The sequence below is a fragment of the Morone saxatilis genome, unplaced genomic scaffold, assembly GCF_004916995.1.
Source record: "Morone saxatilis isolate NCDOM2014 unplaced genomic scaffold, NCSU_SB_2.0 Contig4, whole genome shotgun sequence".
NCBI classification, from domain to species: Eukaryota; Metazoa; Chordata; class Actinopteri; family Moronidae; genus Morone; species Morone saxatilis.
Window position 1 is genome coordinate 8,056,091 of NW_023339984.1, and position 17,720 is coordinate 8,073,810.

The window sequence follows — 17,720 nt, forward strand, 5'->3', positions numbered from 1 at the left end:
AAAAATGGAGGTGATTCAAGTGAATGGATGGGTTGACAGCAAGAATGAATTTGTATTATTTTCATTCTGTGAACGTCAGTTCAGCACTCTTACCTCTTATTGGTGTACCACCTGGGTGGATAATATGAATGCAAATAAGATTAGAAAGAAGAAGCATTAGTACGAGTAGATAGAGGCTGGGGCTTTGGAAGAAGAATCAAATTAGATTTAACAGGGTACGTAAATAAAGGTACTAGAGGAAAGAGAAAGGAGAGAGAGAGAGAGAGAGAGAGAATAAGAACTTTTCTGTACTCTACTGGCAGAGAAAGACAGGATTCATCATAGAAAAATCATAGGTCAGAGAGAAGAACTTGTACATTGGTGTGCCACGGGGAGGTGCCATTTTGGAAGTGGCAATGGCTTCTGAAGACCATCTACTGAAGGGAAAGACTTTGAGGACTTTGTGTATGAGATTGAGAGCAGAAATATTTAAAAAAAAACTTGAGTACCCTTTGCTTGATCTGAGCTGGTCACCTCCCTAAAACTCTTGAACTTTCCATACCTACTGTGCTGGTGTTAAAAGGTTGAATAAGTGAGTAAGTGGTGGGTCAGTGAGTGAGTAACACACATGTGAGGACAGGTCATTACTCAGGTCAGTATATGACAATACTAAAATAAGGTTTGGTGATTCTAATCTCCACATAAAGTGATACTATAGCTGACAGTGGTAGGTGGACACTTGAACACCTTGGGGTGAGGGAAGAGTGTGTGTGTCTCTAGTAGTAGCCCTGAAACTATCCTATCTGTTAGTAAAATGCATGCCATGCATTTTAATAGTTGTTGGAAACATGGAAATTAGTGGGGGGTGATGTGTGCTTTAGAGCTAAGCACTTACCAAAGGATTCTGTAGATTTAAAAATATAGAGAGAAGAAAGACAGCATAAGAATATGATTATATTCTTTAAGTAAGTTTAGTTAACAAGGTTTTGTTAATGCTTTAATAACTATGTGAATCAAAGTCGCACATTAGAAATAAGGGTTAATTCTACACAGTTCTGTTGAAAACAAGTCAGCAAGGAAGTAAGGTTAACAAGACGATTTAACAAAGGACAGCTGTGAAATCTGTGAAGACAGGTGGTCAAACATACAAGACTTAAAATTTACAAGTAGTTGTGCTAATGTGTTGCCGTTAGCCAGCACAGAAAGCTGCAAGCTATGATTTCTGTAACATTGTTTTAGAAAATAGAATAACCTCTAGATTGAGATATTGAAATCAAACTTGGGATATTCAGGTGAATGGGTATATTAGGGTATATCACAGGCAAATAAAAACAAAGCTGGCATCTACACATTAAAGCAGGGGCTGTAAATTCAAAGAATCAAGGGGTAGGGGAAAAGCCTTATGAAGATTTACGCACTACTGTGGCTGATTAGTGGTCAGAATTAGATGTTTGTCTTTAACCTAAATAAAGTTCTTAGACAAAGCAAATATTTATTCAGAGGAGGTTCAAGGATCCCTCTTTTGATAAGTAAAATTTCAACAAATGCACAAGGACGATGATTCATTTGCTTTTCTGCACGTTGTCCTATTTTAAAATCATGTGCACTCCTTAGCAGATTCTGAATGAAGCCGAATGTTGAATATTAATTGTTAAAAAAAGACATAAGAAATGAAGAGAATGGATCCAAAAAATACTGCACCAATGCAGTGGAAAGGAAATCAACACAAAACAGCAAAATAATTTGTTGTAAAAAGTCACAGCAGTGAGCAATGAGGGCAGAAGTTAGGGCAGAAGCCAGCAAACACAGAGGGGAAACAATCCCAACAGCCCATGACAACACTGGAAGACAAAGGGAGACGCACATACAGACAACACACACCGGGGCGTACAGAGAGTAGAGGACAGGAAATAGTAGAAACAATGCCATTACCTACAAAATGAAAAGCCAAATGAGAAGTTAAATTATGGGAGGAAGAAGAGGATGAAAGAACAGAGACAACAGGGGGAGCAGATCAGATAGAGGATAACAAGAAAGAAGACTCCCTGTTTTGTAATTAAGTTTTCAGCAGAGGAAACCTACCTGATCTGAGCTGTTTAATGCGCCCATTGTTGTTGGTGGTGTTGACAGGGAGGAAGTCTTTGAACCAGGAGATGTCAGGGTCAGGGTTGCCACTGGCGGCACAGAGCATTGTGGCAGTGCGCGTTCGCTCCACCACTTTCAACTGTGGGCCCATGTCTATGGTGGGGAAACCAGGGGGCAGCTGGTCCTCTGGAGACAGATGGAAAGACATTGTGGCAGAGGTCAGATTCAGAAAGTCACTGGTCCTCTGGAAACCCTGTGCAGAGCTAGTGAGGAGGTAGTGATAGTGGAAATTATAGTCATTGGACTGCAGAGCGGCAGAATGAGTGAAAAATAGGGCAAATAGTTTTTTGGTCATAGGTAGATGAGGGTGCATAGTAGCAAAGAGACAGTAATGTTGCGAGATAGTTAAACTTTTGTCACAATATTAACTCATCTATCATTCATTATTTCTAAAGCTATGACATTTAAAAACTCTTTTCCCTACCCATATGTGTTATTGACAAGGACATGAAAATGAAGTGAAAATGGAAAACGGCATACCACTCTCATATCTGTCCATTGAATATGAAGTTAGGAGTCACTTAGCTTAGGTTAGCATTAGGACTCGAAGACATACAGTAGCCAGGTTTTGTCCACATGCAGTAAAATCTGCCTAACAGCACATCCAAACATCTTTTTTTTTTTAACCTAATTTATTAACATCTCATTTTTTTAATCTAAAAAATGTAAACAATTTGGTTTTAAAAGGGCTTATGAGGGGGAATACTTAGCAGGATGCAGTGACTCCTTTTCGTATGGATTAAACAAACAAGATGTTCACAATGGTATTGATCATCCCATCTAATTCAATGCAAGAAAATCTACAAGGTTTTTCCCCAAAATGCATTTCTATTCTTTAAATGACAAAAAGGAGGAAACCATAGCAACACTGGCTAAATGTGTATTTTGGTGAGGTGGAGCTTTGAAGTTCTTTGAAGATGGCAGGTGGCTTTGCTGTGCTGTAAGCTGTCTTCTTTCTGCCTGTGTCTCAACTCACAGATTAAACAAGCTACATCTTGTTGCTGTTTGGAGATGTTAGAGAAGATAACTCACATTGCTCCTTGCTCCAAACATGTTCTTTTAGCAAAATAAAGAAAATCAAAACCTAGAGCAGCTTTGTCTGAAGCTCAGCACTCTGAACAGGAAGTATTTTTGGCTTGCAGCAAGTGAACTTTGAGAGGGCGCAGAGTGGAATATTCCATACACGCCACAAGATCTCCATATGCAAAATGTTTTCCTCTCTAAAATGTTAGCTAAGTGTTAATCTGCAAAACAAAACCTGCTTATTCTGAATGCCAATGAGGTTTATGTGCACCTTTAAGTTTTCCTTTCCCTGCTGTGATATGACTAATTAGTGTCTTCCGTTGCTCTCATAAACGGCACCTTTTTGGAAACACTTTCTTCATTAAATTTTCATGAGGAGACATCAGTCTGGAAACAGCTTTGAGATGCCATAGTCTGCACACAGCCAAACGACAATCATGGCTGCCTTCCAACAATGCTTTTGGGTATCTGGCATGAGAAACCAGCTCGATGGATAAATCTTCTCAGAAAGAAACTGTATCACAATTAACTGACTTCAGACTGAACTGCAAAACTTTCCGATGCAACTCTGTGTCCCTGCCTGAACTGACGTGTGTTTTGACAGGGATGGAAGGAAACTGTTTGTTGCATGTTTTGCAACGACCAACACACAGCAGCATTGCTTTTTGGTCTTCTCAAATTGGTTTAATGAATTTTAATCCTATATAATGCATGCTTTTAACACTGCTCATTTTCTTGGCAGTTGCACACTGTTAGTTATGCAGGACTTCTTGGCCCATGCTTCCCAATATGGTTAATCACTGTAAGTCCTTGACATGATGTGCAAGATGTATGTTATCTTTATCCCTTTCAGTATCCATTAAGGTAATGAGTGATGTGGCAACTATACTCTTGTTAAAAGTTTGGTGGGTAGGTGTGTGGCACTGGGTTTACTTGTTTGCACAAAATTGATGTGCTGCTCATTAAAACAATAACCACTTGCTCACACAGTGGTCATATTTACTCAACATCATAGTTAAAGTAGAAAAAGTTAAGTTGGAGGATAGAATTTTGTTCTTGGATAAAACATTTCGAATTTTCCCATATGTCTTTTTATTTCCTGTTAAACTTGTTTTTGTCACTGTTCATATCTGCTTCAACTGTGCTTCATTAAATTTTAGATTGATAGGCTTTAAAAACTCTATTAGCCTCCTTATTTACAACTGCATCAACACAGCAGCATTTTCAAGACAAAGAGGCCAAAATTGAATTAGATGAATCACTATTTAATTTGAGCCTCGACTTGTTTGTCGTATCTTTTTGCAGAAGTTGGGTTCATTGACAACGTGTTAAAGCTAGAGAATGAAAATTAATCAATCAGGGGCAGAGCGGCTAGCAGTTTTTCCCAAGAGCCATGTTTGCAGTTCCGCAAACAGTCAGGAGGTTGGTTTTCAACTTGTGGTTACATAAATTATTAGCAAGGAGCCACTTCATTACTACTTTAGGAACTCTGAGCTGCATCCTGGAGTGGAGATGAGAAAAGTTTACTTGTAGTGCATTTGTTTTTGAATGTGTGTGTGTGTGTACTACATGCTGTATGACTAGTCTTATACAGCACCAACATCAACATAGTAAAAAAAAAAAGTTAAAGATTATTAGGTTTATAAAAGGTGCAAACATTCATTAAACTGTGTACTTTGATCATCATTCACATTTCCATGTGTTGTGTATTTTTTACATTTACAATCAACACATACATTTAAATAGTTTCAGATATTCGTACATACAACATGTCACACTATTTTAAATTTGGTGACACAGTGCATTCACCAAAAGGAGCAAAATGCATGGATACCATGCAGGAATAAGGGTAAAAGTAACAGGACAAAATGCCTGGTTGCAACAACTTATCTTTTTTAAAAGCAACACGTTAACGACAATAAAGTAGTGAAGGAATAGTCTAATGTGAGAAACTGCACTTTCAAAGGTGCTAATTCAAATGGAGAAAGACAGGGAGGAGGGTGAAAGGAATTAATTGTACAAGGTAGCTCCTGTCCAGGCTCCCTTCAGCCTGTTCAAGGTCGAACAGACAATTAGTCGATTCTACAGTGAGTCAAAAGTATACCTGATCAAACACAATAGCCAGAAGCAAGCCTAGGAGCATGGATGCGTGTTGAATATAGTAATTGGATGTGACAATCCATGCGAACTAAAAAGCAACTCCTGTGAAATTGCAATGTATTCTAAAACAGAGTACTCAAGAGATCATAATTTAGCTGTCCTTTAAGACGTCAGAATTGTTCTCATGCTGCAGTATGCAATGTCCCTGGTTATTCAGCTCTAAGGAGAAAAGAAGAGGTTGTGGGACAACATTCAATTTAAATTATAAATGGTTGAGCCTTTGTCAACATGATAGCTTTTCAAAATCAGAATCCTGTAAAATGTTAGGACAGAATAAGGATGCAGTAGTATTCATGTCTGATTTACACTAGGGATTAAATACAGTATAGCTAAAATTGTGAAGAACTTGTTCATGTGTACAAAGGGCACTTTCGCCAAACCCATCTTCCCTCTATAAAATACGTGTTACATGATGCTAGCCCGTAACTCCAGTGCGGGGAGATGATATGACTCAAGGCAGCGCATTTAAAATTAATGAATTAAATAAATCTGTTACAAAAGGTTTCTGGCCTTTTGAATGCATTCTTGCTTAGCCCAGAAATGTATTTTACAGCTGCTTTGTGCACTCGTGCTCATCTAGAATGGCCACAAAGTCATGACATCAACTGTGAGGTATCTTAAAAACTTTTCTTGCATAGAACTTGAGATTAAGATACAAAAAAAGGAATAATAAACATGAGTACTTTGACATTTTTAAGCTCCTTGCAACTCTCAGCTACACTTCATTTGCTTCACAAAGAGGATTGCCATTGTGATAATAAATAGGGGAGGGAAATTGAACACATTTGCTAGCTTGTGCTGTGATTAACAACTCATGTCAACAGCACTGCTGCAGCATTTTCCTTACAAGATGGAGACCGAAATGGAATCGGATTAATCACTATTTAATTTGAGCCAAGACTTGTTTGTCGTATCTTTTTTGCAGAAGTTAGGTTATTGACAGCGTTTAAAGCTAAAGAATGAAAATTAATCAACCAGGGGCCGAGCGGCTAGCAGTTTTTCCCATGTGCCGTGTTTGCAGTTCCGCTAACAGTCTAGAGGTTGGTTTTCAACTTGTGATTACATAAATTATGAGCAAGGAGCCACTTCATTACCACTTTAGAAACTCTGAGCTGCATCCTGGAGTGGTAATTAGACAAGTTGTATATTCAACAAGTGAGATGCAATCTGCAAATACCCCGCTAGATACTACTAAATCCTACACACTGAACCTTTAACAGAAAAAAAGGTGTTTTAACAGATTTTCCCCACTTCCTTAATCTACCTCACTGAGAACTGCAATCTCAAGGACAGTCTAAGACAAGGGCAGTTTCTGCTTTACAGACCCATACTGTATATTCAACAATGGATCTACACACTAAATGAGATGGAAGGGAGAGAAATGCTGAAGTCACCTTCTAGAGAAGTGCTGAGCACTGGTACTTGATATAAAAAGACTCCCAATGACAATTTGCACACATTAGCCACCGCCAGGCTATCAGGCCATATGAGTGCATTGTGCCAAGTATGGGAGGAGTATAAAAAGGACATTGGCTTGAAAAGTACCTCAGCGAGCAGATTTTTGCTGAAGACATAAGGCCACTAGACATAAACTCAACCCATTAGCAGATTATATCTATTGATCACACGTACAAAATACGAGCACAAGTGAAATCACATTTGCCTTATATGACAACAGTGGCCATTTCAGTTTCTAACATCTTGCTTAAGTGCAGCATAAATTCAGCACAATTTGTTGTCATACTGCAGCTACCAGTGTACACTGGGTGAAAAAAGTAAACTTCTCACCTGCTGTGCTGTAATGACTTGAGTGACAAACTGAAGTAATATCCTCCTTGTTTAGGCTCTAATTAAATAAGCCTAATTGAGTCTCAACAGATAAATGTACCATACAAACATGATCTGTTAACTGTTTACACATTTGCTCAGGTCGTGCTACACCAAGGCACGTGTGTGTATGTGCAGTCTGAGGTAATGTAATGAAGTATTACAGGTTACACTTATGGACTGGAATAAATTGGAAATATAGTGGAACCAGACAGTAAAACTAAGGCTAGGAGGTCTATTTGAGTTTGTCAGATGTTGACAGCTGTGGTACACGGTGCTCCAGAAACCCAATTAATAACATGTTCCTCTCTCCTGCATAGCACCTACAGTATACCTACTAATGTACACAGTGATGATTGACTCCACACAATGCGCTAAAAAAAGACATTCTTTCATTGTGTAGTAACACAAAAGAAGGAAAATGTTGGAAATCTAGTGCAAATCTGATTAAGTCTAATTATGTAAGATGTGGATACTGTTTTATGTCACTGAAATCACATTTGGCTCCATATTTAACCAATAAGTTCAAAGGAATTTGAGAAGAAAATGATCCGTTATTGCACCGGACTTTCCAAGTGAAGCCATAAAAAACATAAACCTTTCCGGTCACATTCTGGCTTAAGTTCCGTGGTTGCTGCACAAGGATTGGATTCAGTCCGACCCTTTTCTTTTCAAGCGGAACAAGACTTTTCACCCCGCGGTTGAGGTTATTCTTCAGGGAAAATCCCTGCAGGCCATAATAAGATATATTTGTTGGACGTATTTGAGTGAATACAATGTCCTCAAAGAGGCTGTCACAGGTCACTTGCTGTGGCGGAGTGGTGGAGAAAAAGTGTGTCTCAAGATGTATTGTTGTTTGGGAATCCCTTTTGCCAAAGATGCTGGATTATGGAAGTCTGGGAATTTGGGGCAGATGTCTTTGCAGTATGACACTCTTATATTTTACACTCCTTTTTTCCCCTTGTCCTCAAGATTATCTTTGCCCAGTTTAGGAATCAATCTGATTCTCTCTACCCCTTCCAAGATAAGATTTTAGCCAGCACAAAAAGACGAGCCACAAAACATTACCCATGGAGTGTGACAGCAGTGCTTATTTTTCTCAGCAGCCTGAGCCAAAGCCATTTTTCCCCACCATGCCTTAGCATATAATTTGAAGTTGAGGGACACTGATTAAAGCTCTTTCCACGCTCAAAAATCCAAAGAAGTGAGAAAGAAGATAGGAGAATTTAGCAGGGTTAGGGTGCTAATCATGTTAATCATACAGCACTCTTGCTGCTCACAAGGACATCATTTGGAATTGGCTTGTTTCATGGCTTGCTAATGCATTAGCTGACCTAGATTGAATTAGGACTTGTGTTTTTTATAAACTAGTAAAAGGTAATTAGGAGGAAGGGAAAGGAATTCCATACACACAATTTAAGGTGAAAGATGAAAGACTTGTAGGAGTGAGTCACAGAAAATCAAAACTTGAGACACAGATATATTTAACCAAGAGTCTCTGAGAGCAAGACATTTGGTCTTTGTGGCATAAACTTTTTTTTTCTCCAAAATGAGGTTGCTGATTTGGAACACATTAACACTGAAACATTGTCCATTATAATTTGTTTACAGTTCTCTAAAAATTTGTTGCAAGCCTAGTTAATACATCCGTTCAGAGACGACCTGAATCCTCTTCAACAAAATGTTCTGTTCGGCTCTTGTTCAACTGACGTATTCAATTATTTTTTTTTCCTTTGGCATGGGAGAGGGAACTGTTAATTATGCTTTTGTTTTCACACAAACAAAATTACTCAACCAAACGTAAGAGCTCTTGATTAACAAAGGCAGACAGCAATTCCATTTTGTGCCAATTCTATGACGGCATCTGTTCTATTTTCCTCTTTTACCTCCCTCTAATGTTTCACTACTTTCACCCACATCGTTGCTGATTTCCTTGCTCTACTTACAAGGTACACTTGACGCTGTGGAAAAAGGTGTACTTTTACAATCTAGCACCTAATGATTGACGGGTTCTAAATCTGAGCCCACCCTTTGCTTTATCAGCTACCTGCAGCTTGGTTAAACTATCTCAAACTTGGACTCAGACAGAGTTGCTTTACTGAACACCGCATCCATCATTCTGCCCATAAACTTTTGTAGAGGTGAAACTTGTCCCCACATGATTTTTTTTTACCATGGGACCAGGACGTATTCATATTTTGTCTAGCTTATATCTCTTATTTCCTATTTTCACAAAAAAAAAACAGGCATTGATATTGATGTAATTTACTAGATCTGGTAAAAAAAATTATATTCTTTCTATGCTTAACTTGGTTTCTACTTATGTTACTGCTTTACTAAGGAGCTACAGTATCTAGACCTAGACCTGGGTTAGATCCAGACACTCACTTGCGACGCTTAATTTTAAAAGTGTAAAGTATCATTTGTGACTGGCAGGTTTAGCCATTCATTTAGAAGCCAACATGTCAGACAAGCATGCAGAGTATAAAAGCACATCTGCATCATTGCTGAGCAAACAGAAGAAATTACAAATTGAGACGTCTAAATTTTCCCTAAATGCCCTCAGAGAATCTAAAGCCTGTATTTATCTCATTGATACATCCCAGTGCTGTTTGGCACATATGTTGTCCAGTCTAAATAAGATTAGGTTTTCCCCCTAGAGCTTCCTTTGAGCAAGATTTCCCAAATAAGCCTCCTGGCACCTGCACAAGGTAGATATTGCTTAACTAATCCAATAATGGAAAACAAAATGCTCAGCACTTCCATCTAATAAGACACACACTAGTGTGTGGTGGGGAAGAATTCTTAAAATTCACCTTCCGCAGTTGTTTTTTAAGGATTCACAGACTAGTGAACTCTGAGTTAACCTTCAAATTGTTTTAAAACATGGCATGTGTCTGGACTGATGTGGTTTTTATGATTGCCAAGGCTGGAAAAGACTCAAGAGGAGCTCAAATGTGAGAGCACATCCCAATTATATGCCTGGGGCCACAGTCCTTTATGCTCCGAAGCCTTAGACAAACTGATATGAGAAAATGTTAAGTGGCAAGGCATGATTGCCTTCCAGTTTAGGTTTACAAATGTGTCTGTGCAAGACTTGCAGGTCAGAACTAATCCTGTTGTATCTAGCAGAGTGCTGGAGAGTTCATGTTTGCTATGAAACCCGATGATCCTTTTATCTCTACTGAGGACACAAATGTATGTCAGTCTTTGTAACTGCGATGCAGTGGGTAGCTTAGAGAATTCTGTTAGCGGCCCCTCTAATTTTGTGTGTTTGTCTGCATGTGTCTGCTGAATGTGTCACAGAAAAAAAAAGTTCCCCAGTATACTGTAATTTAGTGCAGTGAAAAATTGGGTACTTCAGTGCTGCAGAAATAAGCAGTAAGAGTTGAGCTGACGGAAATATGCCTTGGTTTAGTTCATTAGTTGATTCTACAGGTATAGAGCACGCTAATGAATATTACTGTGAATGTGCCACCGTTGGCTCAAACGGCTAATTCCAATTTACTGTAATAGAGTTTTAAGAGGGACAGGCCCACTCCAGCACAAAGTGGCATTAAGTCTCACTAGTTCTGTACCTCAGTAAAGTTAGTTCGGTGATTTGCTGAACAAATACTGTGTCTTTCAGAAAACTGCTAAAACCCAAGGACAGACAACAAGGGACTAGTACCCACTAAAATTTTATTTTACCCTTGTTGCCTAAAGGAGCAAATTAGGAATGGATTGTGAAATACTATCCAGTGTGCTCCTTAAGACTTCTGCGATGATGAACGTTGGAACAAAATATATGAGGAAGGTGAAGGCATAGAACGCTCTCGTAACCTGTGGTTCATGGCTCTCTGTCTCAGTGAAAAATAGCATCCTCTCCCCCTTTGCCCTGCACTGATTGTTGCTTCCATAAATCCCCTTTGAGATTGTATAATTAATTGAATGCTGCTTATTTGTCATTAAAACCCCTCGCCTAATGCCTGAGATTATGAGGAAACCATTGTAGAGTCAAACTATTAATCATCAGGCCTTTTTCCCCCAGAAAAACCCTTCACAGATGAACAATTCAAGCCGTTCCTCATTCTGAATGACATTGGAAAACTAGCTGTAGATCTCTACATCTTGGATCATACACTACCTATAAGAAAATAATTACTTTTCACCGTTCATGTCCCAAGACAGAAAGCACAGTGGAAATTACGCTAACTCCATAGAGAAGCAGCTGTTGGGATTTTGGTTGGAATTTGAGTAGAATTTGACAGAAAGTGGCGGAGAAATGGGATCCAGGTCAGAAACGGCTGGAGTTATGCTTTAAAATGACCCCGCCTAATGTTCCTCCAAGCCTGCCATCCCCCATAGACATTTTTTATGGCCATCGCTGCTGGGGCAGATTGGATCAGCCAAGCAGAGGGCATGCAACAGAGATGTACGCCACTTCTGGCAAGGCGCCCCAACTCTCCCTAGGCCCCATGTCATTCATAAACATGACGGATTAGCTGTGATATTCCTCCATTTACAACATAAGCGAAGGGAGTGGGAGGAAGAGAATGAAAGCAGAGAGTGAGTGTTAGTGTCGGTTGCCCCTTAGGGGTAGTGCTAAAATGGATGGGTAAAGAGAGAGATGAAAAGGAGAGATGAAGCAGGAAGGGCGGAGAGGGGGCCTTTCTCTACAGGCCTGGCTGGGCAAGCAGCAAGGCAGGCAGGAAGCCAGGCACAAAGCTCCATTTACGCTCAGATGCCCCCACCCCCCCTTCTTGCTTTACAGACTACACGTCAGCTCAGCCAGATGTACCGCTCTGAGTAAAGATCACCTAGGGGGAAGGTGGGGAGATTTCAAGACCTCCTCTACCTACAATTGTGTCTTTCTTCCACACTCCCATTGTCTTTTGCGTTCGCCTTCCTCACGATTTTATCTGCCTCGATCCAGCCTCGGCCCATCGGAGACTTTAAAAGATGCCTGATGTTAAAGACTCTCCCTCGATCTGTCTTCGTCTGTCTCCCGCCTTCTTTGCCTTCTGTCCCTCTCCCACCCTCTTCAGGATTTCACTTTGCATATTCCATTTGCTGGTTGTTACCTTGAGCAATGATTCCATTTACTTCAGAAAACAGTTCCCCATTTTTTTATTTTTTTTTAAGAGTTGGTGAAAGAAAAAAAAAAGTCCCGCTCTCGTCATCTTATCTGCCATCAGCATTTTTTCCCGTTAGTATTAGTAATATTCATAGTAGGAGGGAGACAACTATTTGACAATGCTTTGAGCTATTTGCCAAACACAAAGCTAAAATGGATGTCGCATATTTTCTCTCAGCTCCATGAGATGCACCTTAGGAAGCCACCTCTTCTTTTTTTTTATCTTTTTCTTAACAGTCCATCAACCCTCATTTGATCCCCTTGAGTGCATTAAGCATCCACAAATAAAGAGGACGTGGCAGAAAATATATAAACAACCACACACTACCTTCTCCTTAGAGACACCTCCATTCTCACAGACACTCCTGTCACTTTGATGCATATACAGCCAGACATCTGTTCTGTTTTTATGTTTTCAGGCTTATTCATTGTATATTTACCCTCTTACCGCCCACTTGGGATGAATATATGATTCTGGATGTTTCAGAGTTTAATAATGTATATGTTTGGGTGTCATTATTTATAATCAACTATTTAAGATGATGCATTTATTTTTATTTCAGCTGATAAAGGCCAGAAGCTGGAGCCAGCACGGGCTCAGGAGACTATCAGCAACCAGGTGAGTCCTCCTACTGGGCAGAAAAAAAGACAGAAGGCGAAACTGTGAGACACTGAGTTGCTTCATTAACCTTCATGTACTATACATTGGGAAGCAGGCGGGTCAGTTTGATCAAACGGGCATTTCTAATACCTTGGCTTGGATTGCCACAAGGCATATCATTTGTGTATTGGTGGTGTGTATTACTTGACTAGCAAGAAAGCATCCCACCAGCTGTCAGAAAGCTTCCACAAAATCCTCTGAACTTTAATCACTTTTGGCATTTTGTGCATGACAGTGGCAGATATCTTTATGGGTCACTGCCATTTGAACATGGTATCATCACACTCAGGCAAGTACTCTGGAAGACGTGCGGTATAAATGTCTGAAGAAACTGGCTTCATACAAGTTCACTTCCTCTGAAGAAAGTAAAAACCTAGCACCAGCCATTTCAATTATTGATACAGCTAAAAGCTTGCGACAGGAGACGGGAGTATAGAGATTATTCATGCTTGCTAACATCCTGCAGAGAGGACCTCTTGCCTCTCAAAGAGCCCTAATGGAAAATGGGGGTTATATCAGGCTTTTCAAATTTAGCAGACAGACATTCTCCCCAAAAGTGAGTGCGGGAGACGATGGGTGTCACAGCAGGGAGTGGGTGGCATTATTTTATTATGTAAACGACTTTATTGAGGCCACATGTTTTGAGATTTGACAGCTGGGTTTACAGCCGATGTAACGTGCAATGAGAATATGTAAGGTTTTGTTCCCCCCCTTTCCTTTCAAGCAAACATAAAACATCTAATTAGTCACCACACTCGTCTTTGCTGTACTGAATGTAATAATGTAAAGACAACTAATTACACCCAAAAATCAATTCTTGCCACATCAGTTTTTGCTCAGTCCAGAGTTGTTTGGTTGTAATTAGCGAACAGCCTTACAAGGCTTGAAAAGTTTCTCAAGATCATTAGATGCATTAAGGATGACCCTGCAGTACCCAATTAATCTAGTAGAAAATGACTTTTGAGTGCAACTAGGATCAAAGCTACTAACATTAGCACCCCTCGACTACCTGGCTCAGACTTATGCACTCTCAGTTTCATGACCTTGTGTCCCATCCAGTCAAGCCAATGGGATATTCCTGGTTAAAAATGTTGAATTTTCTGCTATATAGTGTGTTATGTTATGTGCACAAATTTGGATACTAGTTCATCATGTATGTGTACATTTAAATATTATATTTATATATATTCACATCAATGATTTTGATTAGATTTTTTTTCAGGTGTCTAACCTTTCCTTACCATATTTTATTATTTACTTTTCAAGTGTACTTCCATTAGATGTAAGAAGCAATTCACATTTTTAAATCGTCACCTAATTGCGCTGGAATACTGTAAAGTAACCGTGGATAGCAGTGGCAGCTAAGGCCAGTGAGGGGGTAAAAAACTACAGAAAAACACATTCCTCATTTGTCTGAATCAATAATTATTAATTCAGGAGGCTGTGTTTACTTTTATTAAAACAAATACAGAGCCACAACATGTGCAGAGTTATCTATCATGTTCAGAGTACAGTTCAAGTGCCTTTGTGGCTCTAGCAGATGTTTTCTCACGCACTATGCAGACTAAAAAATCCAACATCCATCTTGTTGGCAGCAATTTTGTCTTAAATCATCTTACATACTACATACATACAGATACTGATTATGCTCCCATGGTTAACCACGCAGTAAGATATAAGGAGGACTGGGGGGGGGGTGATTTATTTATTTATTTTCTAGGGTGAGATCAATTTCTGTGAGGACAGTCAATCTCCATCTTTTTAATTACAATAATGAATAACTTGTCATCATGTACTCCATTTCTGTGACGTATGAGAGAGTGAAATTGGGAATTGTGGGGAGAGTAGCATCAAGTCGGTATTGGACAAATTCCAAGCAATAACTCTGCCTATATGGATATTTTATGAAACATCTAATGGACATGAAGATAATTGATGGTCTGTGTAGTTGATTCCACATCGAAATGTTCTGCAAATAATAATGAATGACTACTTATTCACATGGAAAACCTGCTAAAACACTACTAGTTTCTGAAACACTAGTACACAGTGACAAGGACAAGCAAGTGTAATAGTCCTACATACTGAAGGATATATTAGCATCAAGTGGACTGACCACTTGAGTTATACAATTCCAATAGACCTAAAAATGCTGTTCCAAGAAGTTTAGATTATCTTCTTTTTATATTCAACAAAACACTTAAACTCCTACAGTGAGTCAGCATGTTTCCACAGCACCGTTTTCTGGAGGAAAAATGTATTTTTCTAACAAAATTGAATGTTCCATGTGGCGGCCCAGGTCTTGCCATCTATAGAGCTCCTGCCAGTAAATCAGAGAATTGTATGGTCGCTGCTGGCCCCCTACTCTCCTTTTTTCAAGCCACTGATCACAAGCACAGTAATTTTACAATGGTCACTTGCTTCATCCCTACTGCATCCCTTGCTCCGACAGTCCGAGACAGCTGACACAGCATTTATCTTGCTAAGCAATTTGAGCATGCAGACCAGCTTTTGTTCATTTCTCACTCAGTACTTGTTAGAGGGAAGGCATTATGCACAGAGAAAATGGTGCATACAGATGAAAAACGATGGTTAGGAATGAGCATTACGGTACGTTTTAAATTACTCTTATCTGTCACTCCTCACAATTTTCTACAGGTTAGTGCTATGCAGGTGGGTACACACCGTTTACACTGACCAGCATCTTATGGATATCAGTATACTAGGCATGGAATATAAATAATTCCGCTTTTGGTGTCTTTTATTAACTGCACGGACCTTTTTTTCTCATAACAGTGACAAAGAGCGGAGTGCATGCATTGTCTATGAATAATCACTGATCATGTAGCAGCCCTTTCATTGTATGTGGAAAGATCCGTCTCGGCTACACGGCTTTGACTGTGCCATTGCACCATTCCATACAAATGGAAATGATGCATTCTGTTTTTCCGTCACAGGAGAGCGGCTTCCCATTTTCCGCTCACACTGTCAAGTTGTGCACAGCTGCATAAGTTTGCACACTTGTGTGTGGGGCACAGGAAATGGCTGTTGACAGCATAATGGGAGTATGAGGATGCAATATAAATCCTTAATCATGCCTGAATCATGAACTACAGCACTCAAATCCACACACCATTCTGCTGGAACTACTGCTGGCAGAAAGTCTAGAACCTGTGAGGTGCTGTGCCTACATTTTCTGGTATTTATTTTGTTTACTTATGGTTTTAAAAGTGTGTGTAAAAGAAATCAAACTGTACTAATTGTCTAGTGACAGACATCCTTGTGAGAAGCTCTCACAGAGGCATATCCATAAATGAGATCAAATACCACTTCACTGAAATCATATTCCAGACATGACACCCAAAATGTGCTGTTCCTTCTTTCCTCAATCCCTTCTTGTCATTCTCAATTACAAAGCAAATCAGGACGACCTTAATTCAAAGACACAAGTCGCATATGAGTCAGGTCATCTCAGAGTTAATCAAAACAGAGTTTAAGAAAAAAAAGTGTACTAAGGGAACCCGTACGTCATGCCGTGGCCTGGCAGATTTGACTCGGAACATCATTACGTTTCAGGGTTCGCCTTTCATGCAAATCGCTTCTCTAAGCCTGGAAGTTCATTACTAATGGCACTTCCCATCAAGTTAGAGGCCCATCCGAATACTAATATCCCCCAGTACTTTGGATTTGTCACCTCGAATCCCCTCTCCTCATAGCATGGCAATTACAACAATGTGCTTTTCCTTCATGGAATTAGGCATCACCCCCTGTGGCGAGCTTCCCACAACAGATGCTTTGCAGTCGTTTCCACAGACCATTGGAGCCCAAATGAACTAAACGAACAGTCACTTTGTATGTATTAGGCCTGGTGTAGTATCACTTATCTTTTTTTGCTTATTTATTTATCTCTCCAATCCATCCAAAAAAACATACTTGTGTGGAAGTTTTCTGTTTCTCCACTAAAAGGGCCAAAGAAGAAAAGAAATCTTTTTTGCCAGTCATGGTGACAGACCAGACTTAAAAAAAAAATGTGCAGTGGCATTTTTCAGACTGCACTTTATGTCATGTGGAATGATGAGTAGCAAACCAGCAGTGCTGTATTTATTGTACTGTACGAAGTAGTAAAAGCAGGGCGCTTTTTGGTCCCCTAAATAATATATAATGCATCTCTGAGGTAACCTTGTGTTACCTCATACAGTACACTGCTATCCCAGTGCACTGCCAGCTTTCTCCCAGCTTTTCGAAAGTCAAAGTCATCTTTAGGTTGGGTCTTTGAAAAAGAAGGAAATCGCTGTATTATGTATGTCTACAACTTAAGGCAAAGACTTAAATTAAATGGCTTGCTAGAGTTTATTGTATTATAGTAAGCCTTGATATCCTTGTCTGTGGCCAGCACTGTGGCATCATTGTTTATATTCGATTTTCATCTCGCTTCCTTTCCTTTGTCTGTCAAGCTGTGACTGCTAGCACTGCTCGTAATGATTAGTCAGTTCATTTATTCATTATTTGCTTTTTAAAGGCACCGCTTCCAGAGTGCGTAACAATACATTTTTTTGCTAAGACCTACCAGACACCAGATGTCTAGCAAATAGAAAATGCTCAAACTGGGTATAGGTTGAATCCCTGCTGTGTCATAGCAACGGTAGTGAAATGTAGATAGATTGATATAAAAATCTTGCAGATCATTTACAGTGGCAATATTTTGGGTTTATATGTATCCACAGGAGGTATTGTAAGGAGGGTGAGCGCACCAAAGCCGAGAAAGAAAAAGCTTTTTCCTGTTTTTCATTTTTTTTTTTTTTTGGTCCG

The 17,720-nt window shown here is 39.5% G+C and overlaps 1 protein-coding gene across 20 annotated transcripts in view; it reads right to left on the bottom strand.

Annotated features, from left to right (window-relative positions):
- The window catches only part of LOC118337894 (receptor-type tyrosine-protein phosphatase delta), a gene marked incomplete at its 5' end in the record, with an annotated part of 344,600 nt that overhangs the window by 45,677 nt on the left and 281,203 nt on the right, over positions 1 to 17,720 (bottom strand). For 15 of the 20 annotated variants that reach the window (XM_035675047.1, XM_035675035.1, XM_035675034.1 and 12 more), the window contains 3 exon segments: positions 94 to 111; positions 875 to 883; positions 2,062 to 2,250. In XM_035675047.1, coding sequence (XP_035530940.1) covers positions 94 to 111; positions 875 to 883; positions 2,062 to 2,250 — 216 coding nt within the window. 20 annotated transcript variants of the gene reach the window in all.